The sequence below is a fragment of the Synchiropus splendidus genome, chromosome 3, assembly GCF_027744825.2.
Source record: "Synchiropus splendidus isolate RoL2022-P1 chromosome 3, RoL_Sspl_1.0, whole genome shotgun sequence".
Taxonomy (NCBI): Eukaryota; Metazoa; Chordata; class Actinopteri; order Syngnathiformes; family Callionymidae; genus Synchiropus; species Synchiropus splendidus.
In genome coordinates this window covers 26,835,692-26,860,000 of record NC_071336.1, presented here as the reverse complement: position 1 = coordinate 26,860,000, position 24,309 = coordinate 26,835,692, and the positions used below count along the sequence as shown (strand labels likewise).

General features: G+C 42.9%; 1 protein-coding gene across 6 annotated transcripts; it reads left to right on the top strand.

Annotated features, from left to right (window-relative positions):
- On the top strand, positions 1-20,551 carry pfkpa (phosphofructokinase, platelet a). 6 transcript variants are annotated; one of them, XM_053859248.1, is made up of 23 exons: positions 1-228; positions 3,835-3,908; positions 5,488-5,565; positions 5,689-5,878; positions 6,128-6,293; positions 6,652-6,696; positions 6,786-6,894; positions 7,743-7,838; positions 8,462-8,554; positions 9,793-9,918; positions 10,822-10,886; positions 11,125-11,194; positions 12,215-12,361; positions 14,055-14,125; positions 14,269-14,356; positions 14,918-15,070; positions 15,962-16,114; positions 16,659-16,823; positions 16,960-17,021; positions 17,867-17,978; positions 18,364-18,463; positions 19,181-19,286; positions 19,909-20,551. In XM_053859248.1, the coding sequence occupies exons 1-23, from the start codon at positions 135-137 to the stop codon at positions 20,060-20,062; spliced, it is 2,517 nt and encodes an 838-aa protein (XP_053715223.1). In that variant the 5' UTR covers positions 1-134; the 3' UTR covers positions 20,063-20,551. The 6 variants fall into 6 exon arrangements, with proteins under 6 accessions (XP_053715223.1, XP_053715219.1, XP_053715218.1 ...); XM_053859244.1 differs by lacking the exon at positions 14,918-15,070; XM_053859243.1 differs by lacking the exon at positions 15,962-16,114.
- The last annotated feature ends 3,758 nt before the right edge of the window (positions 20,552-24,309 follow it).

Below are 24,309 nucleotides of genomic sequence, written 5' to 3'. Positions count from 1 at the left end.
CACTCCCGGTCCGTCGCTGCCATTCGGCAGATAAATGCGGAACACAGACTGGCGAGAGCGAAGCTGCTGCCCTTCATCCGTCTGATTTCACTCATCACCTGTGACTTCACTTGTGACTTGGACACCAGGTGAAAATGGCGACGCCGGAGTCAAAGAAGATCTTCTTTGAGAACCTGTCCGGGGCGGGGAAAGCCATCGCCGTGCTGACCAGCGGCGGAGATGCTCAAGGTAAAAGGGGCAGTTCGGCGGATTGTAGCGGTGCTGGACGGGCCCATAGAGGGCGGAAATACACAACTCCCACTACATGATGCTTTATTTCTGCGAGTGCCTAAACCGACGCTTTATAAAAACAGAACAGACACATCGTGTGGAACGTTGGGTCCGGGCTGGAAGCTCGCCAGTTAGCATTGCTCATCTTAGCCACTAGTTTGCTGACATTTCTGCCTTGACAGGAAACTGAGAACTCCCAAGGTCGAATCTCGAAAACGGATAACAACGTGGTTGAACTGACCTCTCTGACGTGTCTATTCCCCCACAGTGTTGAGCAGTAAAATAGTCACCGCTGTGATGTACATATGTCGCCGTAGAATGTGCGACTAAACTATAGGCCGGTGCATTGTTGTGGTATGACACCGGTTGTTAGCATGCTAACGAGCAAGCAGGTTCACACCGTCACGCGGGGTTTCAACCAGGTTTCAAGCATCATCTTGTTGGTCGCCTATGCAGTGTGTGTGTCAGTGGAGGAATGTGTGTGTGTGTGTCATCTGTGTGTACGTGATGAGCAGCATACATCCCTGCATTAGTCGCACTGAGTCTGCGCACTGGAGGAAATCCTCACCGTGTCACCATCACCTTCTAATCTGCGCTATTGAAAACAGAGAATCCCGTGTGTAGCTGAGACATGCGAGGTTTGCGGACAGGTGTCATTCAAATAGTCGGTTCCATGTGTGCCAGGGCTCTTTGCTGATTGCTGTCCTGTTGCATTATTGATAACATCGAAGTGAGACTTCTTTAATTTCCTTGACAGGAAGACTTGATCGGACAGCCCGTAGAGTTTTGTCCTTCTACAGTCATGTAAACGCATGACATACAATCGCCTATTGTAGGAAGACAAAAAATAGAAATAGCATGTATTTTGGGAAATACCCTTCAAGGCATCTCCACCGCCGACTAGGTTTATTGTTATTAATATATTTCATTTACAGTCAACTCACTGCTGATGTTTGAGGTGTCATATATACATAAAAATGTAAACTAAACATTTTCTCACAGCGTGCTACTTTTTCAGTGACATCATAGAGAAGTATATATATATATATATATATATATATATATATATATATATATATATATATATATATATATATATATATGAAATATTAGCGTGTATGACCCTTTTTTTGGTGGTGACTTTTCTTTGGCCAGGCAGTGTATATATATATTCTATGTTCACAGCACTATTTTTTTCCCTTTTAGTTTATCAAAGACTTTCAAAACATTTGAGCACTTCACATGCTGTATCTAAAAGCATGAATAACTTTTGTTAAAATGACTTGAGTCAGCGTTCAACTGAAATGCTGTGAGCAAACTTCAGAATGTTTTATTTATTTTTTTGTGTGTGCATTATCAGTTGCCGCAGATGCCTTTTTTTTTACTGTAAATGGAAGAAAAAACAAACCGACATTATGAGTCGTCGGCGGAAAACTAGTGCTGACCCAAGCTGTTGATTTACATTCCTGCTCGCAGTGATGGTTGTGACCAAAAGACCAAGATTGCGGATACAAGCAGCAGAGTTTTCTCCGCAGGGTTTCCCTTGAGACGTCACCCTTCGGGTGAGGAGCACAGGCATCTGGGGGAGTCTCTTGATCCAATGCCCCTCCACATGTAGAGAAGCTAGTTGAGGCGCTAGTGCATGTTTTTAGGATGCAACCCGGATGCCTGACCTTGATATGCAATGTAAAATGGATGAATGTTAGGTCATGACACAAAAACTCAACAGCATAATCAAGATATTTGTACTAGTGTGTGAACTTTGAAGTTACAAAAACCGACTTGGATGCTTGGCACAGCTATTGAAAGCAGCACATGTACATTTTGGCAACAGTCAACAGTGAGTGTCTCTGACATAAACATGTAGAAACAGGCTCTGCTGCCGATATTAAGGCTCATACATGTTTTCATCTTCCTTCGTGTGTAGTATCAGCACACAATCATTTGTTAAATGAGTAGTATGCATAGCTCCCCTGATAAAACGATACAACTTGTCTCAACAACTACCAGGCGCTTGTGCAGTTCATGAACCTCAAAACTGTGGATCGTCCACATTTCAACCCATTTGTTGACTTTAAACATGCCCTTTTTTGCTGGTGTTTACTTTGGTCTAAAGTGGTGCCATAAATAAAAAAAAGGTTAAGTGCACACATTTCTCGGGTTACATGGTAATACGCTTGGAATTCAGGTAACAGAGCGTTGTTTCTGTCACCATGGAGATGTCATATGAGATATGAAATATGCATTAGCGACATAGCAGGCCCAAAATTTCACACCCAGAAGTTACATTTTCCTGTTCAAAGGGTTTATGAGGACTGATGTTTCAACACCTTTTCAACACCTTGTCTGCACAGTAAATGTCTGCGTTTCCCTGGTACATGATGAATGAAGTCCATCTTCGACACGTGGCTTTATTAACAGCTATACCGTCCTCAGGAGAGTTGGCTTACTCTTGGGCGGAAGAATTTACTGCTGGCATACCAACAAACACACACATAAACAAAGCATCGGGCAACTCCCCTCGCTCGCCAGACTGCTTCAACCAATCAGAGTGAGACATGCATGACAAGAGCGTCCAGGGGCATTGTGAACACTTGTCCGAGCCCTTTCACCCGCCGCATGTCAAAATGTCAGTCATGCAAACTGGATCACTGCGGCGGCAGAGATGAAAGATACTTCATGGAATTGTTCAAAATCTGAATTCATCACTGAATAGAAGTCAATGAGACGCTTTGTTTCACGGGTGTTATGTAACCAGACTGAGAGCTCACAGGCTGTTGTTCCATGCAGCAATGTTAATGGTTGCTCCTGGTCTGTTCTCTGACTCAACGTTCTCAGGAAAGTCACCCTCTCTTCTTTGGTTCTATCTGTTGCCTGGTAACCACGCTGCCTGGCTACTTCAAGATGTGTGGTGTTTGTGGAGCTAAATGTGACTTTCTCCTTTCTTATACCAGCGAGCCAAGTTTCTGGAGGAACTGTGTACCTAACCTGACTTTGACATGCAAGTCGCGCAGCAGTATATTACTCAGTAGAGGAGTTCACTGGGTCTCACCACTAAGTAACCGACTGAAAATAGTCATGAGAAAAGAGTGGCCTCTGCTTATACAATCATACGCATGTTGTCAAGTAAGAAACCCCTGAGAATATGTGCTATGCTTTTTTCTTTCTTTTTTATTTTTCGAATTACACCCTCACACATGCAGCTCAAAAGGGCTTGGGAATTATGTATTTATTTTCTGGACTAACCAATCAATATGGGAACTCTTTCTACATAGATTAATAGGATAGTTTCATTCCCTAAAACACCAATGCTTATTTATTCATTTATTTTTATTACAAACAATTTTTGCAAGTACTGTACAAGATCACGTGACGCCTACAAGCAAGTATGTAAATATAAATAAATAAACAATGATGGGAAAGTGACTGTAAATCCAGCCCAGTCATATAATACTTGGACCTATAATATTTGTAAATCTTGTCTGTTAAACATCAACTGCATTTTATCCAAATCTTCCATCCAGCTGACTTGTTTATATTGTTTTCATTTTTTTCTTATTTCAGGTATGAATGCTGCTGTGCGGGCTGTGGTCCGAATGGGATTATACGTTGGAGCTAAAGTTTATTTTATTCATGAGGTGAGTTACTGGGTGTCCACAACGAGGCTGACTGTTTTGTGTAAACTGTATTTGCAAGTAATAGTTGCATAATTTAAAGTTGGATGATTCAAGGTTGATCTTGAAATGTGTGGGTTTTTTTTCTTTTATTGGGGTTGGTATTCAGGCCAACTGTAGCCTTTCAGAAAATTAAATATGAAACCATTCACAGCAAATGACAATGATAACAATCATATTAACTCTAGCAAACAGCTATCCTTGTAAATCAACAGGACGTTATGATCAGCCATCACCGATATTGACTCCTCATGGAGCAATATCCTGTTCTGAGTGATATTAAGAGTGAGACCGCCAGAGGTGTAATAGCTCACCTAGTAATTTAACTCCTGTGTTCTATTCCTGCGCGCCATTGTTTCACAGCAGAAACTATTTAGAAACCATTTCTATGGTATTTTCCATACCCTGAAATACTGCCTCATGTAACTGCAGTTGGCTTTCCAAAAAAAATCCACGCTATTTTCTTACCAGTCAGATGCTGTCTCGTTCTTTCCTGGAAGTCCGCCAAGGTAAATCTGAGCATCTCTTTTGAAACTAGATCATTTAAAACACTGTTTTGCTGATAATAATGCATTTGTGATTATTATATTTATTTTTATTTTCTTGATCAAAATATTCATATGAAATTACTTTTTTAACATAGGCAAATGGTCAATCTTTGGTCCTTTGCCTTGTCCCTGACTAAGTTTCGACATTCAGTGTGGCCATTCTATGCCATAACATGTCAGAATTTTCAAACCTATTTTCCCTTAAATAGAATAGAAACGTGTGCTCTACTGACTGCCAAGCAAACTTGGCTGGGAAAACAGTTCCCGTGCTTTCCTTCCTTTCATTTCCTGTCCTACAGGAAGTCAGTTTTATCATTTGTCAACACAGATGCAATGTGGTACCTTCAGTGAGGACAGCATTGTTAACAAGTTCGGGTCAGACGTCTGGGTTTCATTGCAAAATATGTGACAGTAATACATAATACTGTTTTTTCCACCCTCAGGTTACTGTAAGTTGAATTGCTACTGGTTGAAATAAGAATCCATTGAGACATTTTTTCTGGGTTATGGTTCCAGAGTTTTCATATCATATATTTCATATCATATTATATCCATATATTATTTCTGTGTAGAAGTAGTAGGCCAAGCTATGAGATGCTGCAGCCCAGGAATATTACGTCAGTGGAATATTATCATCGCTCTCCTGCTCTGTATTCATGCATAGTTATTTTTACGGAAGTCTTAACTGCAGCGTCATTCCTGCTCGGGGGACTGCTGCCAGCACATCTGTGTATATGATGATCCTCTTCGCTTAGTGTTGTTACGTAACAGATTGCATGCTTCCTGCAGATCCCTCATTTCGACCACCCCTCCCATCCAGGTTTTACGTGTATGTGGAATCATTCCACTCACGAACTTGTCACAAGAAGCAAATTAGTATTGAAAATGATTTCTTTGAAAACAAACAAACTGGAGGCAGAGCGTATTTAAAACCACATTTTACAGGAAAATGCATGTACTGCATGCGATCACTGATTTATCTCTCGCTCATTTAGGGGTATCAGGGTATGGTGGACGGTGGAGATAACATAAAGGAAGCCACATGGGAAAGTGTTTCCAGCATGCTGCAAGTGGTGAGTCATCCAGGTGGACAAGCAAATCGCTTGTTTATCCTGTTTCTCCACACTTCTTTATTCTTTATATCGCTTTGTGTTTAAGAGATGTTTCTAACATGGAATTTCTGTCATTCACGAAAGGGTGGAACTGTTATAGGTAGCGCCCGCTGCAAAGAATTCCGCTCTCACGAGGGCCGCCTGAAGGCCGCGCTGAACCTTGTGCAGCGAGGCATCACCAACCTTTGTGTAATTGGTGGAGACGGCAGCTTGACAGGTGCCAACCTTTTCAGAGAGGAGTGGAGCGGACTGCTGGCTGAACTTGTGGAGCAAGGTAGTGGGAATTACAGCTTGTGACACAAGCAGGTGTGACGCTGACATTAATCATCATTTTCATTGATCTCTCAATATTAAATGGAATTTTAAAAATGTATTTTTATGAACAACTCCCTCTGCCTAGTTCCAGGGCTCTGTATTGGCACACACCTGTCTTCTGTATTATGACAACAAGCTGAGAAAAAGTCTGTTTTGTGGACATGGTTTATCCCGAGCTGAAGTGTAAGCATGACCTGAATGTTTCCAGGTTCTATTGAAGCCGACTCTGTCCAGAAGTATTCAGCCCTTCACATCGTGGGGATGGTTGGCTCCATCGACAATGACTTTTGTGGAACTGACATGACAATCGGTACTGACTCTGCGCTACATAGAATCATTGAGGTCGTGGATGCCATCATGACAACTGCACAAAGGTGAGGAGGATAGAAATGTGAAAGGAAATGTACTGTGTCGCAACCTTGATCTAGTCCGATATGCCAAATCCAAACAATCATTTTACTCACCAGTGTGTGGTTTTCAATGATGGAGGTCCTTAAATTATATACATTTATATGCCAATTAATGGATATTACTCAAATTTACTCATTTGGTACATAAGTACATTTTATTATTTATGAAACACAATTGTAGAGAATTTATTCACAGTGAATGATAATTTATTATTTCATCCAAATAAACATCAAAAGAAACAATAAAGAGTCAAACATTTAAATGCAGCGAAGCCTTAGCAATTTAAATACACTCAACCGTTAATTTTCTCCATTCATTCAGCCACCAGAGGACGTTCGTTTTGGAGGTCATGGGCAGACACTGTGGGTAAGATAAGTGGAGCTGGAACACACGTCGGAGAACTTCTGTGACATCCCAGTGAAGACATTGTTCTCCTTGTCTTTGTGTTTCGCCAGCTACCTGGCCTTAGTCAGTGCCCTGGCTTGTGGTGCGGACTGGGTACTGATACCTGAGATGCCCCCTGAGGACGGCTGGGAGGACAAGATGTGTCAAAAACTGTCTGCGGTAACGCCATCTTTGCACCTGGCAATTGAACATGATCATGAGCAAAGTCTACTCTGATGCTATTTGGATTTATTTCGGAAGACTGCTAAAAAAACCTGCTGTTTACGACTATAAACTGGTGACTTTCATGTTGTCTGTTGAACCAAAAATCCTCTATGAATGAGCAGAAATGGATGCATTTATTTAAGTTATAGAGGAGTTGCCTCAAATCATACTTCAGCAAATGATATTTCTGTTTCATCAGTATGGTTTCCTGGAAATATCAGGTATGGAAGTTAGAAGTTAGAACCAGGTAAAATGTGTCCAGATTCCAAAACGTGTTGCTGGATTGTTTTTTTTTATTTTATTTTTTATCCCGCCTATTTTTGTTCTTCTTTGGAAAATGTTATTGTTCTATGATTCAGACCCGCTCCAGGGGCACACGGCTGAACATTATCATAGTTGCAGAAGGAGCCATTGACCGGCACGGGAAGCCGATAACCTCTAGTTATGTCAAGGATGTGAGTACTTGTGCGTGAAGAAAGGGGGAGCCAGAAGCATGGAGTCCTGACTGATGGAAAGCAGTCACATACTCAACAGCAATATTCTCTTTTTCCCTTTGGTAATGATGGGAATTAACATGAAAACATTAACACTTGTTGACAAGTCTGCCAGCATAAGGATGGACAAAAAGGTAATGGTCCTAACAGAAAGTGATGTTTTTTATTTTTTATTTTCTCCATGTCATTAAATGAAGTTTCTCTTCTAGACTGTCATCGCTGTCAGACCCCCGTGCTTCTGAAAGCCCATGTCATAGCCAGAGTCTAAGTTTTTCTGTCATGCTGTGTCTCCACCCCGCCCCCTTATAGAACCGAGCAGGGATGAAAAGGCTGAATATCATAATAGTAGCAGAGGGTGCGATTGATCGTAACAACAAGTCCATTACCACTGACTATGTTAAGGATGTAAGTACAGCGTGGCAAGCGCCACCTTTTAAACTACTTGGACTCCTGTACTGCTGCCCTGGTGTGGCTTGCTGTGTTTCTGGAATGCTCTGTCAGACACACTCTATTTTGGTAAGACTGCTTCCACCAAGACTACTAAGACTGCATTTAGACCATACTAAAACTCACAGTAGGCATTTGTCAATTTGAATGCCTGTCATTTTCTTTTTGGTGAAGTACATTTGGTGTTGCCTACTTTCCCAGTGCAACGTAGACGCCCAGTATCGTGTACCCCTGCACTTCCTGTCTCCTTTTCAAGGGCAAAAATGTCAAGCTTTACGTATTTTTTTTTTCTTTTGAAGCATCGTGTATCGCTTTACTTTGGTGTCTTTTTCAACTTGAAGCTTAGAGACCCGACCATCCATCCGCCCTCAAACCCCACTCCCTGCTAACATGACTGAAAAATTAGATGGCTTGCTTGTGCTTTGATGTTTCCCCTTCTATTCAGCTTTTTCTATTCAATGTCATGTTTCGTATATTCATCCCAACATTTGATAACTGTTACACATACGGTATAATCTTTCCATTCCTTTAATTGTTCGAACTTCACTTGCATCTGTTAAGACCTGTGCCTTTCTTCCTAGCTTGTTGTCAAATGTCTGGGCTTCGACACACGAGTGACAATCCTGGGTCATGTGCAAAGAGGAGGGACGCCCTCGGCCTTCGACCGCATCTTGGTGTGTTGGAATACAATGTTCTTCTTTCCCTTTCTGTTTAGTTGCACAAATGTCAAACTTATTATAGGTCACATTTTTTTATCATTCATTTCTCACACAAGATATTTAATGAAATAGGAACATTTTAGACTGTAGCTATAGGATGTTATAGGACACTGTTTCATGAAGCCTCATACGCCCATCACTTGGTAACACTTTACAGTACTTTAAGCACTCTTCTATAATGTATTATTAGTACATCAATAAGACATCATGATAAATGTTCATAATCATGTGTGGTACCTTATGACCGTGTTTATAAGTTGCGGTCTTAACTTAATGTTGTTATGAATAGTCAAAACCCTTGCCCTTATAATACTCAATAAACACTGTTATAACTTGTTGTACATGATCGTGAACGTTCATGACATCTTCTATAAATCCTTATGAATGCATTATGATGTCATATGAATGTGATAATGCATTATAGAATATACTTTTATATTCTCTAAATTATTACCCTAATAATTTGTTCAGAACTACTGAGATGAAAGGAATATGGACAAAGGTAGTTTAGGCTACCAAATATTATACAGGATAAGAAACAACAAGATATACTTGATATGTTATGATGGACTGATGATGTTTCATGAAACAGTTCTCCTCATATTCAGAGGCAACAAGATAACACTCTCTGCTGTAGAATAATTGGTCTCAAACAACCAAACCTCCCATTGTTTGTAAATCTGGGGCACCATCGAGTGGCCTGAAAATGAGGCCACAGCTTTGTGTAGCCTCATCACTGTCCATCACTGATAAGATGTCAGGTTGTGGTTGTTCTCTCAGTTTTTACTGTTCTGCTGAATAATCTGGGAACTAGTAAAAAAATAAAGTCATTATGACTTGATCAAAGGCTAATATTGTCTGTGAAGACGTCGTATAAAACAATAACCAAGGTCAGTTGTGTTGTGCAACTCCTGATAGCAGGTGATTCAGATTTAGCCGAAATGAAGACGTCTTTACATGAATGGATCACGTGGCTGGCTAACAAATGATATTAAATCTGCCCATAAACTCAATATCTCAGTGAAAGTGTTCCCACTTAGTTAGGAAACTGACTTGTCTCCTTCTCAGCTAGTCAGCCACAGAGGACATAGAGAGGCAGTGAAAGTAGGATTAGTCAGTTGAGCTGGTGGAGAAGTGTAAGACAGTCCATGATTGGAAAGTAAACAAGTATATGCATGTTTGTGATTGCGCAGGCGAGCCGTATGGGCGTGGAGGCCGTGCTCGCCCTGCTGGAGACAACAGCAAACACTCCAGCCTGTGTGGTCTCCCTCTGCGGGAACCAATCTGTTCGTCTTCCTCTGATGGAGTGCGTGCAGATGGTGAGTTTCGGACTTGGCTGGACACTTGCCAGAACTGCCACTTGGCCACACAAACGCCTGTACGACGGGTTCGGAAAAAGAGTCTTGTTAATCCACTTGTGATGTGATTGAGAAAGATTCCATCTTCACTACAAACAACACTCTCGATTTGACTCCAGGGACGCCATAATGTTTATGGGAGTTAAATCGTTGGAATCACAGAGTCTAGTTAATGATCATCTGAATCTGTCACTTAGTGATGGCCTCTTGCGGAATAATGGTGATGAAAGCTACTTTTTTGTAGCATTTGCTGTGTTATTGCTCCAATGATGAACAGCGGAGGAGGAATTTTATTCCAACATGAGTTCACTCTGTCCATCTCGTTGGTAACACGTGTCAGTCACCCACTTGTTTTTACTCCACGAACAGCGTGAAATGGTTTTCTGAGTTTTTTCCTCTTCCAATCCAGAATGTTTTAGAAACGATTATGTCAAAGGCACAGGTTTTATAGAAACCTTTAATGGCTTGCTGTGGCAACCAGAAGAAAATGATACCTGAGTGCAATGTACTCAATCGGACAGCAGATGGCACTATAGAATGACGAATGAGAAAACCTTCAAAACGTTGGTTGATCTGGGTCTTGACCCCTAAGAGACATTGAAGAGAAATTGAAGTATTTCAGTGGTTCAATTTGATTTTGTGTTTCTAAAGTTAGGCATTCGGCTTGTACTCACTATTAAGGAGGCGATCATGTCTGTTTTGGAGTTAGGATGTTTACAAATGAACAAACTAACCAACAACCATAATTGAAGGCATAAACCAGTCATAATCTGGTTTTGGTGTGCTAGTATAAATTTGAGAGCAATATTACATAAGCCTTTAAAGTGTATTTGAATTTTATCCAGATTTTCTTCTTTCTTTCAGACCCAAGAAGTTCAAAAGGCGATGGATGAGAAACGATTTGAGGAGGCTGTCAAGCTTCGGGGCAGGTAAAAACATTGTTACAATTTAACTATATATAATAACTAATATTTGTGATAGCACTTTAGATTGGGGGACACATATTAGCCATCAATAAATGAATTATTTTTACAGTGAATAATATGCTGCCAATACACATATGAATAAGTAGTCTTTTTGGGTAATAAATGTTCCCCTGTATAAAGTGACAATATTTAAAAATACTGAATTCTACTGAGCCTCTGCTTTTATTTTGCTCCATTCCAGGAGTTTCCAAAACAACCTGAAGACCTACAAACTGCTGGCTCATCGCAAACCAGAATCGGAGCTGCCGACCGTAAGAGCTTTGTCATCTCACTCTGACGCAGCATGTGCAACAGATCCACAGCTGCGGTTCATTTTTAGGGCAGCCTCGAATAAACTCTCCTGAGCTGCAGAAGTGCTTAATATTTCATAACATGGTGTTGCGAATCTGCCAGCACTTCCTGACTCAGCTCCTGCTGTCGTGTTGTTCCGTCGCAACCTTGTCGAAACACCATTGGCTCCTTTTCATTACCTTACCGAGGCTTGGAAAGACACCATATATGGTTGTCATCTGTTTATCTTTTGGGTTCAGTTATCTCTTGCCTCTTTCAAGGAATCTCCCTGTGGATCAGCTGCGCCGCAAGTATTGTGTTTGCAAATCCCTGAAAACTTTTTATTAAATGCTGGCTCTGAATGCGAAATTCAGAATGTTCCTGTCCTTGGCTCTCTTCAGAGAGAGAGAGAAACTATCTGCAGTGACTGCACGGCTTGAAGCAACGAGAGTAATACACGTCGAGCGGGCGCAAGTTTCCTTTTTAGTCGAATTTTCTTAAGGACCGTGAGCTCAGTGTTTGAGTGAGTGATGAAGCCAATTAAAAGAGAATGTTTCAGCGTTGGCTGCAACTCTTTCTTTGAAGAAGCACTCGGCCCTTCCAAAGAAGTCTCCCACTCATCCTTATAAGTCCATGTTCTTAGTTTCTTAGCAACCAGCTGCAGGGAACACATTCAACATGCAGCAAGCACCAGCATTTCAAATACATGCTGGACACACACCTTGTTGTATTTGGATGCGGGTTTTCTTTTTGAGGCGTAATTACTTCAAAATAAACCCTCCCAGGTTCGCTCTGCTGGCTGTTTAGGTCTGTTCAGCCAATATAGCAGGCATCATGCTGAGAGACACTCATCTGACCCCTGCTGGGTCTTTGATAATGCCCAGTGCAGACCCTGCATGTACCCCAGTGTAGCTCACCGTGACTTTTCACCAGCTGCTTCAAACATTGCTGTCACAAAGATTCCAATTTTGAATCACCCTTTGGTTCATTTTCTTGACCAGAGCAACTTCAACGTGGCGGTGTTAAACGTCGGCGCGCCTGCTGCAGGAATGAACGCCGCCGTGCGCTCAGCTGTCAGGGTTGGCATTTCGGAGGGACACAAGATGTTTGCAGTCAGCGACGGGTTTGAGGGATTCTACAAAGGGCAGGTGAGTTAATGTCGCCATCATTTAGTGCGACTCCAACATTTTAGATGTCATGTCATTAGCGCTGGGAAGATAAAGTCATGGAAAATTAAAAGATAAATCGCCTGACAGTGCTATTTCCGGACGGAGTTCTTCTCATTTCAAGTGCAGTGGGATTCATCTTCATTCATAGCCACCATTAACAGAGTAGGATGACGACGAGCAAGTCACATTTTTGGTCCTTTAAGGCCTGTTGTTTTCTTCCGGCATTTTGCAAATCACATTGTACTAAAGTAACTAACCAACAGAGGGCGACATTGAATAAAACTACTCTTAAAACTAGTCGCCAAAAGTAAGGCTGCTTTATCCTGTTGAGTATTATGACTCTGAATGTAGAAGTGAGTACGCGATCACACTATTGCCGTTATCTATTGTTGTGCATCCAGTCTGTACTTTAATGTAAGCACCATCTAACCACATCAAAGTATTGATTCTGCGTGACAAGCCACGTGTCAGCAAGCGAGTCCCCTCTCTGGCAACATGTTTGTTGCTATGCTTAGTCATGAGTCAATTCAGTTGATGAACCTCGGGCAGAACTTCAAGCGGCAAGATAACAGTAAAAGAAAATGATGTGAGAAGCTTTCAGTGGAACCCTACCTGTAACCCTAGAGCGGTATTTTCTCTCTAATCTGAAGTGGAAAAACGGGTTTTCAAAAGCACTATCCTCATTTGAACTCCTGACTAAAAGGTACCTCAGTTTATCTCAATTTAAAAGCGTCTCATTCCAAGCGCAGTTTATAGTGAACAAATGGCCCATTTGTCTCTGTTAAAGTGTCCTCGAGTATTATTGGTTAGTTAAACAGCCATTGTGTCGTAGCCAGAAGAAATCAGACGGCACCAACTGACCCTAAGGAGATTAGACCGGCGGGAGTAATGGCTCTCTGTGCTTAAGCACCCAGGGACCCGTCAACACTCTTTTTAAGAGCCACGTCTGTCTGCAGTCAGGAGTCGGTACCACGTCATTCCTACTCGTATTTTAGCAAATTGATTAGAGTTGTAAACGGAACATTTCCATTTTCTGCTCCCCACATATTGTTTTATTTGTAATAGAACCTGAGGTTTGTCAGTTGTAGGAGTGTAAAAATATTGATACACTCAAATATTGTGATATTTGATCAATATTTTTTGCTGAAATGACGCAGTATTTGATTGGATGATATTGTCTTGATATTTTATGTCAGCTATATCAATATTGAAATACAGAGATAGACTTATGTGCTGCTGTATGTGTTTAATGCTAGTGCTGACTTTCTTTACACTTCATTTATTTCTATTAGCGATTCATTCCTCTGTTGGAGTGTGAAATGTAACTGAGTCTACCTGTTACTTGTTTTCATGCACATAATATTGGACTGCATTATCTGATATCCCCCTTTTAGATGATGGCTTTTATGAAGATATATTGGTGAAATTACAGTATCTCACTGTGTCGCTATGTATTGGATCATCACTCCTGTATCAGGATACATATCGTATCCTAACACACCTGCATCAATTCACAGCCCTAGTCAATGGCAGATCAGACTCTTGCCCTTGGAGGAAAAAAAATGATGTTAAAAGTCACATGATGGGTATCCTCACTCCTCTGGATCAGTATGAAATACTATTAGACCTTGGATAGTCAGACTGCAAACAGTTGTTTCTTGCCTTCTTCAAGATTAAGGAGATCAAATGGGCTGACGTCGGAGGATGGACGGGTCAAGGTGGATCCCTGCTAGGCACTAAAAGGTAAATCTATGGTGCTTTAATAACACAGATTGAACAAATCATGCTAAATATTGTCAGATTCTGTTTTGCTGAAATGACCTGTATGCGTCTGTCAGCTGCAAATGTATGAGGGTTTTAACCAGGAGTCATTTTGTTTTCCTCAGAACGCTTCCTGCTAAGCATGTTGACAAAATCGCTGAGCAGATGCGAAAGCACAACATTAATGCTCTGCTGATTATCGGTGGATTCGAGGTACGTATCCGAGCTCATCTGCCTGGTCATGTGACTCTAATGAACCTGCTTTACAACAGCGCACAGTTGCTAAATCTGGATCTTAGAAATTCATAATCAGTGTCTGCTGGTGTATCACTAAGCACAATGTCAATGAAGTTAGACTTCTCCCATTTCCCATGATTCCTTACATTGTCACGCTCATAGCTCTCCTGTTCACTTTTGCTTGAAATTGTTTTACTGCCATGAAAAAAAAAGAGAAATAAATATTGACGGCAGTAGTAGAATTGAGGTAATGCTAATATAATGATATAAGCTATTTATTTGTGCTCATTTCACGCAACCCTGTGTAGAAGCTCACCAGCTTTATTCATCTGTGAAAGTAAATGACCTGTGCCTGTGTGAGAGGAAGTGTACTTGGAGTGGATCCTGTCTGTTCTCGCTGCTGCCCGCTGTGATAGACCTGGCTCCTTCCCTCTCCCTTGGCAACCTTTGTCTTTTCCGCCCCTGTGGTCAAGTAGCACCTCCTTTCTAGCACCTTGGACCCCATCAGACACTAAAGCCCTGGGCTCTGACCTGCAGGCCTTCCTGTCACTGCTGGAGTTGTTAACGGCGCGTGGGAAATATGACGAGTTCTGTGTGCCTATGATCATGGTGCCAGCCACCGTTTCCAACAATGTGCCGGGCTCAGACCTCAGCATTGGCGCTGACACAGCTCTGAATGCCATCACTACTGTAAGTGATGGGGCTGGCCAGCTGGATAGTCCGTTCCTGCGGTCCTAATGTAGAAGTGCACACCTGCATGCATCCCTGCACAGGCATGTCCGAGGGGAGACTGGCCTCACTGTGTTTACCAGCCGGATTACTGAAGTTCTTAATCCCTCTTTTACACAGATTTGGCACAATAAATCCTCATAATTTATACATACTGATTCTATCGACACGCCAGCTAGTCAAAACTAGAGTTTTAGGGTCTGACGTCTTGGCTGTTAAACAAAGTTCCAGAGTAAAGTCTCTTCCTTCACTTCCCTCCTTCCTCAGGTAAGTCAGTGACAACAGAGGCATGATGCACAAGTGTCGTACTGCCATATTTGCTCTGCCTGCTCTTCTCTCCTCCTGTTACTTCATGCTCTCCGGATGAGACGCGGCATGCCGATGTGATTCCCCGTTCACTCGCAACACGCACCAAAGTAGCAGACTAGACTACTTTTCTGAACACCACACTAGTTTTACAGTCCCTACCTTGGGAATTAACACTCCATATCACTGCAAGCGGATGAGTGCGCATCCATCTGAAGGTTATTCACGCTCACAGAATCCCTTCTCTCGGACTGTTTTCATCCCTCCTCGCTCTGTCTTCACTTGTCTGTCTCCCTCTTTTCTGGGTCTCTCTCAGTCAGACTCCTGCTCTGGCCTCTCACTCCCCCGCTGCTCTCAGCTGTCTCTTCCATCTCTGCATTGTCCTTTGTGCCAAAGGGAAGCCATAGCTGCTATCACACGGAAAGAGCCAGAATGGCAGGAAACGCTCCAGCACACTGAGAGAGACTTTACCCGTCCCTCTCTCTCTCTCTCTCAGTGGTTGGCTTTTCTGCCTCTCTAACGTGTTTCCGTATACTGACGATTCAGGCGCTTGAGAGTCTGCTGCAGCTGTATGAGGCTCGCGCTACCTATGAGGAGTTTTGCATCCCGATGTGTATGCTGCCTGCCACCATAAGTAACAATGTGCCTGGCACTGATCTAAGTATCGGGGCAGACACTGCCCTCAATGCCATTGTGGAGGTAAGATAGTTAAACTCTCCAGACAAACACACCATATACAGAGGACCACTGAGTGAAGCCCTTCTTCTTCTATACACGATTCCCAAATGGAGTTTGGTTCGCATTCAGAAAATGAAATGAAAATGCAGCTCAAGTAATATTCATGTGCATAAATTGCAAAGAGGTATATGCTGTATGTTGGAGCAGATGTTCAAATATAACTCCATGTATATTATTTTCTGTATATTACAGTCATATTTGAATAGATTATCGGATTTGCCTGAATCTGGACTCTGTCCAAACACATTTTAGCATGAAAATAGCTTGTGGAGCATGTCGGCCTTGAAAGTGTGGTGGCGTTGAGGTGGTGGTGTAGTTGTTCTGTGTGCCACACATGTTCTACTTGTCTTTTTCTCCCTCAAATATCTATTCACTTCAAGGCTGTAGAGAATTCTCAGCTGCCACCTAGTAGGGTTTGACTTTGACTCACACCTAGTTTCAAAAACTCAGATCCCAGTTTGACATGTCGACATTCTGACGTCCTCTCCTTCCCTGCGTCTGTCAGACTTGCGATCGCATCAAGCAGTCTGCCAGCGGGACGAAGAGGCGCGTGTTCATCATCGAGACCATGGGGGGCTACTGCGGCTACCTGGCCACCGTGGCCGGCCTGGCCAGCGGCGCTGACGCAGCTTACATCTACGAGGAGCCGTTCGACATCCGGGACCTGCAGGTCATTCATCATCTCTTTCTTGACTCCCTGCTCCGCGCTACTCTCCGTGCGTCTATGTTTAGATACGCCCACTAGATGGCATTCATCGTCTGTGATTTTTAAATCCAAACAAAACCTGCTCTTCTTGCTTCTGCAGGCTAATGTTGAACATTTGACTGAGAAAATGAAGACCAGCATTCAGAGAGGCCTCGTGCTCAGGTAACACTTCACACACACACACACTCCTTTTGAATGTCCAGTTTATTCTTGGTTGGATTTTGGCTGCAAGTGATGTACTTTTGTCCAAAAACAAATATATTAAGAATTATTGACTAAAAAAAGTCATACCTGGAGCCATCATTTTTTAAGTTGGGTTCCACGGAACAGATGTAAAAACATCTTTCGTCGTCCTCTGACTAAATAAAGTTGAATTCAGTCATGTATCAAGCGCTCTTGCTGTCTTGATTCACCCTAGTTGCTGCACTGCTAGTAAAGCTGAAATGAAGCTTCAAACATCATTCTCACTCACCATCTCACACACCCACGACCGAACCCCCAAAATAAAACTGTCAGAACACGGTGTGTGACGGTTCCGAATGCAGCAGTGTGGCTTGCGGGAGCTACAGCAACACTCACAGGACTGGCATGTTCACTACATCATGTTGTGTCCTCAGCATTTTGATTCAGACCAGATGTTTATTTCAACTACAAGTGGTCCATGTGCATGAACAGAGCAAATGAAATGGATGGCCCAAGAGCCGGCTCAGAACAATTACACCCTCGCCCTCAGTTGGGCACGTCACAGGATTAAAAGTTAGCTGACGTTAAACTAGCATGTGAACAAGTGGAGCTTTACTCCACTAGGAAAACTTTCCGTGACGGACAATCACCTCAGGCTTTTCAATTATTGACCCGAATCGAAGGAAGCGGTTGATGTCTTTTCTGCCTGGGCCGTTAAACAACAGCCGTCCTGCTCTGTTTGTTACACGACATGAATAATGTGCGCCATCCTCAGATGAGGAGGGAGGAGACTCCTGCTGTGATCTTTTCCACGCTGTGTGCAGGAACGAAAACTGCAACGACAACTACACCACAGACTTCATCTACCAGCTCTACACTGAGGAAGGGAAGGGGGTGTTTGACTGCAGGAAGAACGTCCTGGGACACATGCAGCAGGTGCACATGCTAAATAAAAACCCAATATCTTCGCCTGCCAAATTAGATTCACAGTTCTTTTTTTTTTTACTTTCCAGGCGGGACAGTAATTTGTGTTAATATTTAGCCTCATTCTACACTGCTTTGTTGTGTTTAGGGAATTGTGTGTCTGGAGATTAGCTCGGATAAAACTTGATCAAAGCAAAACTTTGATCGTCCTCCAGGGGGAAATTGTTTTTCTAGGCAAGCGAGCAAGTTATAAATATACGGCGGTTTTAGGGGTTTGGCGTCCTGCTGGAACTTAATGAACACAATTCGCTGCGTTAATTCAGGAGCCGAGATAAAGGCATGTGTGTCTGTGGATTTCACTGGAAATCATGCTCAAGTCAGGTTTTCTTGTTAAAAGGGAGGAGCGCCGTCTCCATTTGACCGCAACTTCGGGACCAAGATCTCAGCCAAAGCTATGCACTGGGTGTCCAGGAAACTGGTGGAGACCTTCAGACAAGGTAAGCATCATCCTTTAGCTGTTGGTCAGTGAAACGCTGGTGGTAGTGGACCCTCCCTCCCCACTGAGGCGTGGACATTACCCACAACTGTCATGGAGTCGCTGGAGCCGCTGATGCATTCTCACTCTGGAAAAGGAAATTATATATTGATCGCTCACGCCATCATGTAAACTTGCTAATGATATATGTATTCACTCATATACTACAGTAGATGATGTGTCATCAGTTGGCAGTCGAGTTATCCAACATATTGTCGGATAAAACAGTGAAAATAAATAGAAATACCAGCAGTAGTCCTTAAAAGTTTTGATTAAAAAAGTTTGCTTGAAGTTCAAATACCTCTCTGTCTTTTTTTATGCTGTGTTTCCTTAACACATGGACATCGTAAGAAGAAGGTAAATCTATATTTCATTTCATGCTGGCTCCATGACCATCTCCATCTTTGTGTTTAGATCCCCACTGTAGAGTTTCATCCTGTCGAACATGTGGAGCACAGTGCTCTCTCACCTCAGGAGGTTTCATCTTCTGCTTTGCCTCACATGTCTCGGTGTTGCTTCGCTGTTTCCCCCTCATTCCAGAACCACCTTTCCCACCATCACGTTAGCCACTTGCTAGCTAGCACAGTGAACGTCACCTTCATCAGCATCTCTTCGACAGTCAGCAGCAGTCTGGCCAAAGAAGGTTCCAGAATCTGACCGCTGTGATTTTGGCCCACAGGACGTGTCTTTGCAAACGCTGAGGATTCTTGCTGCTTGCTGGGGATGCGCCGCAGAGTCCTGGTCTTCCAGCCCGTCGTCCAGCTCAAGTCAGAGACCGATTTTATGTAAGAATCACTGTTGTTTTTTCTCCATTATCAAAAAATAACATGCTATATTTAAACAATAGGATAACCTGAAGATGAAAGGTGAACTAAGCCATTTAAAAAATGATCAATTCTATTGAATAATATGCAAAAATGTGATGTAAGGACAAAAGAACTGACCCGGTCATTATGCCTCACTACATAGATCTTGTATTGTATTGCATTGTATTGCAGCTCTTGCTCATGGTTTTAAAAGGAGAAAACTTTTTAAATTATACCTTGTCTTTAAAACATTTTTTTAATTATTAAAAGCAACAGAATTTGTTGTTGAATAGGAAGGTTGTAAATTGATTCTATTTTAATGATGAAGATCACAGACACTTCCATCATGCTCAGAGAGCCGAGAGTCAAATGAGTGCATCATGAAACGCCTGCAGGAATTCAAAATAACCTGTCAGAAACAGAAACTACACTCTTATGCTGAAGGGAAGTGAGGGAAGTGGGAACAGAAAGGACCGATCATCGTAGTGGACACGCTGCTTCCCACGTCTACTCAATTGCACTTTCATTTTAGTGTCATACAGTTTAACTCTGGGTGGTTAGCTGTTTTATAACCATCCCGTCTCACTCCTTGTGTCCGCAGTCACCGCATCCCACAGGAGCAGTGGTGGCTGAAGCTCCGCCCCCTCATGAAGATCCTCGCCAAATATAAGACCAGCTACGACGTCTCCGACTCGGGCCAACTCGAGCACGTCATGCGCAACCGGCCCAAAGAAGACGCTTCTGCAGCCATGTAGACAACGGAGCTACATGTCGACCCACGTGTGACGTGTTTGTTCATGTGTGTTTGTGTGAGTCAGAACGAAGGTGTTGTGCTAGAGCCGCGAGGACACGACCTGTCTTTACCTTCAACGCCACTCCTGTTTGGTTTGTCTTGACGGACGCCAGTGCTGTAACCCAGCCTCAGCAGTGCACCTAATATCAACACACACACCGTTTGTATTCGCACTCCTGCTGTGTATCTGCGTGTCCTCATGTGGTCCAAACTTTGCACTTTTGTCTCCAGTCAGATTAGACACTGGACCTGCTGTGAGTCAGTTCAGCACATTTGCGATGCAATAGAGTCCTCCTGCTGCCAGTCGAGAGAACTACACTCAAATATTTATCTTTTTAACCTTTTTTTTTTGCTTGTGAACATAAGTAAAATGCATAACTGTAGTCGCTGCTGTAACAAGTAGCTGTCTGTCACCAAGTGTTTCCACCGAATTAAACTTGAAGTATGAGCATCACTCGGTTTCTGTCTTTATTTGCAGCCCTCCAAATGATGAGTCACTGGCTGTGTCTGGAGTAAAGGGAGATATATATCCAGCAGCGGTCCATCAGAAGTACATCCAGAAACGACTTCCTAACCTGGCGCCCGGCAGATGGCGCCAGAGCACCGCGGCAGTCTGCCTGCGTGGGTTCATCGAGTCCACAGTGACATGGATTCCCTCCATCACTTGCTGTCCAGTTTTGTTCTTGACAATTCCTGCCTTATTACTAAAGCAGATTAGCCGTCTGAGCGAGTGTGTGGCCACAATTAGGAATTAATCTTATCATTTCAAAAAGAAAAATTCAATTTCCCACGGGTGTATTAATTGTGCATACGTGTAATTGGGCTGCTTTTTCACCTAAAGACTCCCATTTTTATTCCTTAGCTGCCGGTAATTACATCCATATTCAGCGTGGTGTGAGCCGTCATTTGAAGGAGAAGCGACCTGAATCACCGCTCCTCCCCAAAGACCCTCCTGGAATAATTGTCCTTAACTTAAACCCCAGTCTTTCATTCGGCTTCACGCCTACACCGCTGCACGAGGAGGCGCCATCACTGGCTCTGACCCAGGTGGACGGGCAACATGGACTCAGCCGGGCCCATGATCTGGCTTGGTTTAAGAATGCGCCGGGAGACGAAGGGTCATATGCAGATTGATAATCAATACTGATTAGCATTTCCGCCACCGCACCCCCAACATTCTCCGCTGATCTCATTGGACTGGAATTAAAGGTTGCAAATGAAGGGTCCTCACTTCGGCGACTCTCATCAAAGCCCCCGCCGCCCGCCCGCTAACTTTGTCTTCATTTAATTCCACATTGTCTGCAAGACAAGGCCCCCAATTAGAAAGCCGGCAGTGAATCTCCAAAATAGCCGGCGCACATTGACCTTTCTAGATTAAAAGCACATTCTCCATCCCCCCCGCAGCCGAGTTTCTTTACTAATGAAGCGCAGTGGTCGAACTCCTGGAGCCGAAATGTTAAAATAAGGTGCAGAGAGAAAGAGTCGAAGGCTCCCACACATCCACTGTTTTTTTTTTTTTTTTGCTGCCTTCACTTGGCCATTTTAGCCAATGTTAATGCCACAAAAGGTGCGTGCTGCGAGAGGAAACCTGAACAGTAAGCGATTAATATGACTAACTTCCATCGAGGTATTCAGTTTGCTTCATGACAAAAAGGATCTGCAGCTACCTCAGATGCAGCCGTGCCATCATGCTTATTGATTTTGTATCACTGGTTCTTTGTTATGGTCCTTAGCTTACATTTCATTCCGAGACTCAACCGCCTCCAAAATTAGATGCCACTTTTGGTCTGGAGATAAAATAGCTCAACCAGAAAGTCTGGTTTTCAACCAATGACCTTCAGGCTAACATGACTTTGTGACTCGTGACAGGTCTTTTGAGGAGAACCGTTCAAGTGGTTGGATGCTTAAAATAAGAGCGTCGTAACGCATAACAACCTGCAAACACAAGACAACGTACCCGAAAGACATTGTTCCTTCAAAATAGAGACGTTCTGTTTTCACCAAAGAGCAAGGTTGGCTCGAAATGTGTCTTCTCTGTGGAGCTTCATGAAGCATCGTACCCATTTCCGAGCCCACTAGGTGCCTCTCTCTGCTCTGCATTCTGACAACGTCCACTTTATTGAAACTTGAAAGTGCCACCTGCTAAATGCTGAAGAGGAAGCCACTGCTTTGCGAAGCTTCGTTAACTCAAACCAACGCCTTGCTTGACCTGGGATTGGTTTCTTCAGATATGGAATACTGACGCTCTTTGGCCACAGCACTAGCCAAAAAAAAGAAATAAATTTGAGGGTTAAAATCCTCAAAATGAGCAAAAGCTTTCTATTTGATCAAAATTACATTCGGTATGTAAAATGGAGATGAACAGATGAGAATTTTTCATTGTACTCTCTACCCTTCTTTACTCAGGTCATTGTAAATAGAGAACAGTGCCTCGCTTAAACCCACAAATAAATGTTCTCTAATGTAACTTAACCTTAAATTTCCTGGGTATTTTTCCTAGTTAAACTGAAATTGGTGAAACTTTTCCTTAGATGGAAGGGAAAACATTCTTCACGTCCATCTCCTTCCCTGCTTGCTCTGGTTTTTGAACTAGCGTCCATCAGGCTAATGTCAATTCCTGAGGTTGCACAAGACGTTTAAGAGAGCGTTGTTAAGATGTTTCCTTCTTGACAGTCAAATATTGGTCAAACTCACTCAACAAACTCCCCCAAAAAATGGCACTACAAAGCCTGCAATCCAAGGTTAGCATCTTTTGTTTGGACGTTAAAGGCGTCCCTCATTTACCATCACATTAAAGCAAACGTTTAAAGGGACATGACTGTTTAGTATAGTGATGGGCTTTTGAGGCTTCATGAAACAGTGTCCTCATTTTCAGTTCAGCAGGTGGCGCTCTTGGTTTAAACATGTGAGGTTTCATTGAAATGTTTGCTCAAGTCCAATGATTTTACAGCAGAGAGCGCCATCTAGTGGGAATGAGGACACTGTTTCATGTCGATCAGCACTTAAAAGGCTGATGCAGCATCTTCAGTCAACACTTGGATACCGTAACTGACATTACTGGATTAGATTAAGACCACAACAGTCTTGCATATCTCAGACTCAGGAGTCAACATTATAGTCATATTTATAGATGAACATGAGCAGGGAGGGTGAACATGCTCTGCAGGTGAGAGGTTCAGTGCCATGAAGGTGACATCTGGAGATGCTCAAAAATCCATTTGGTGCAACCCAAAATTCCTGATAAAAATATTCAAAATCATTTGAGTTGAATAAGAATAGCAGCACTGGAGGCTTCCGGGGTTTGATGTCCAATTCAAACACAGCATTGAAGCTCTTCATAAAAATAATCAATGTGTGAATGTTTGTTCAGATGCGTTGCTTTCTTTGACTCATCAGACAGAGGAAATGATGGGTCCATAAATGAAGACGTTTGCAGCAGATGTTTGCCTCAGCCGATTTGAAGCCATCATTTCAAAGCATCGGCCCAATCCTTCTCCTGGTCGTCTCAACGTTAAACTCAGATTCAGCTGAACGGAGGGTTGGGCACGACTTCCTTCAGCGGTTACAGATTTTGGATGGACTGTGGTCCCTTGCTGCTGCTGGTTGCCATATAAACACGAAGTGTTAGCAGACATGCTTGGATGAGGGATTTGATGCAGCTGGCGCACACGAGAGGAGCTCTGGCTTTAAACAAGTCCAGTGAGTCGCTCTCCAATTTAGGCTCATCTGAGAATCTCCTTTTGACAATTAAGACACCCATGGAGGCATGGAAAGCTCTCAATTCCATTAGCCTGCGCGCTGCCTCACTCTATCTGTCCACTGAGCCTTAACTTACTTATTAGTACAAGTCGGCAGTATTTTGTTAGGGAAGCGATTAGTGAAATCTACATGAAAAGGCAATTTCCTCCTGCCCCCCCAACACCCCTCATGCTCGCCTACACTTCATTGACATCAGACAGATGTAAAGAATGGCATTTGCGCGCTAATGAAATTTGCTCTGCATCATTTCGGATGTTAATCTGAGGAAGTCAAGTGACTTGTGTCTTTATTTACTCCTTCCTGTGTGACAAATGGTCTCGTGGCCGCGTTCACATCCTTGTTTTAAAGGCAGCCGGCATCAGCGCCGAGTCTGCAGCTTCGCTTTGATGCATTGGAGTTAATATCTTCCTGACATTTCTCAGGACAGATTTTCATCACTGGAGTCGTCTG

Excerpts from the sequence above, each read along its gene's own strand:
- pfkpa (XM_053859248.1), top strand. The coding sequence starts at position 135 with ATGGCGACGCCGGAGTCAAAGAAGATCTTCTTTGAGAACCTGTCCGGG. Across the intron at positions 229-3,834 it reads CAGCGGCGGAGATGCTCAAG|GTATGAATGCTGCTGTGCGG; the intron begins GTAAAAGGGGCA and ends TTCTTATTTCAG. Across the intron at positions 11,195-12,214 it reads CAGAATCGGAGCTGCCGACC|AGCAACTTCAACGTGGCGGT; the intron begins GTAAGAGCTTTG and ends TTTCTTGACCAG.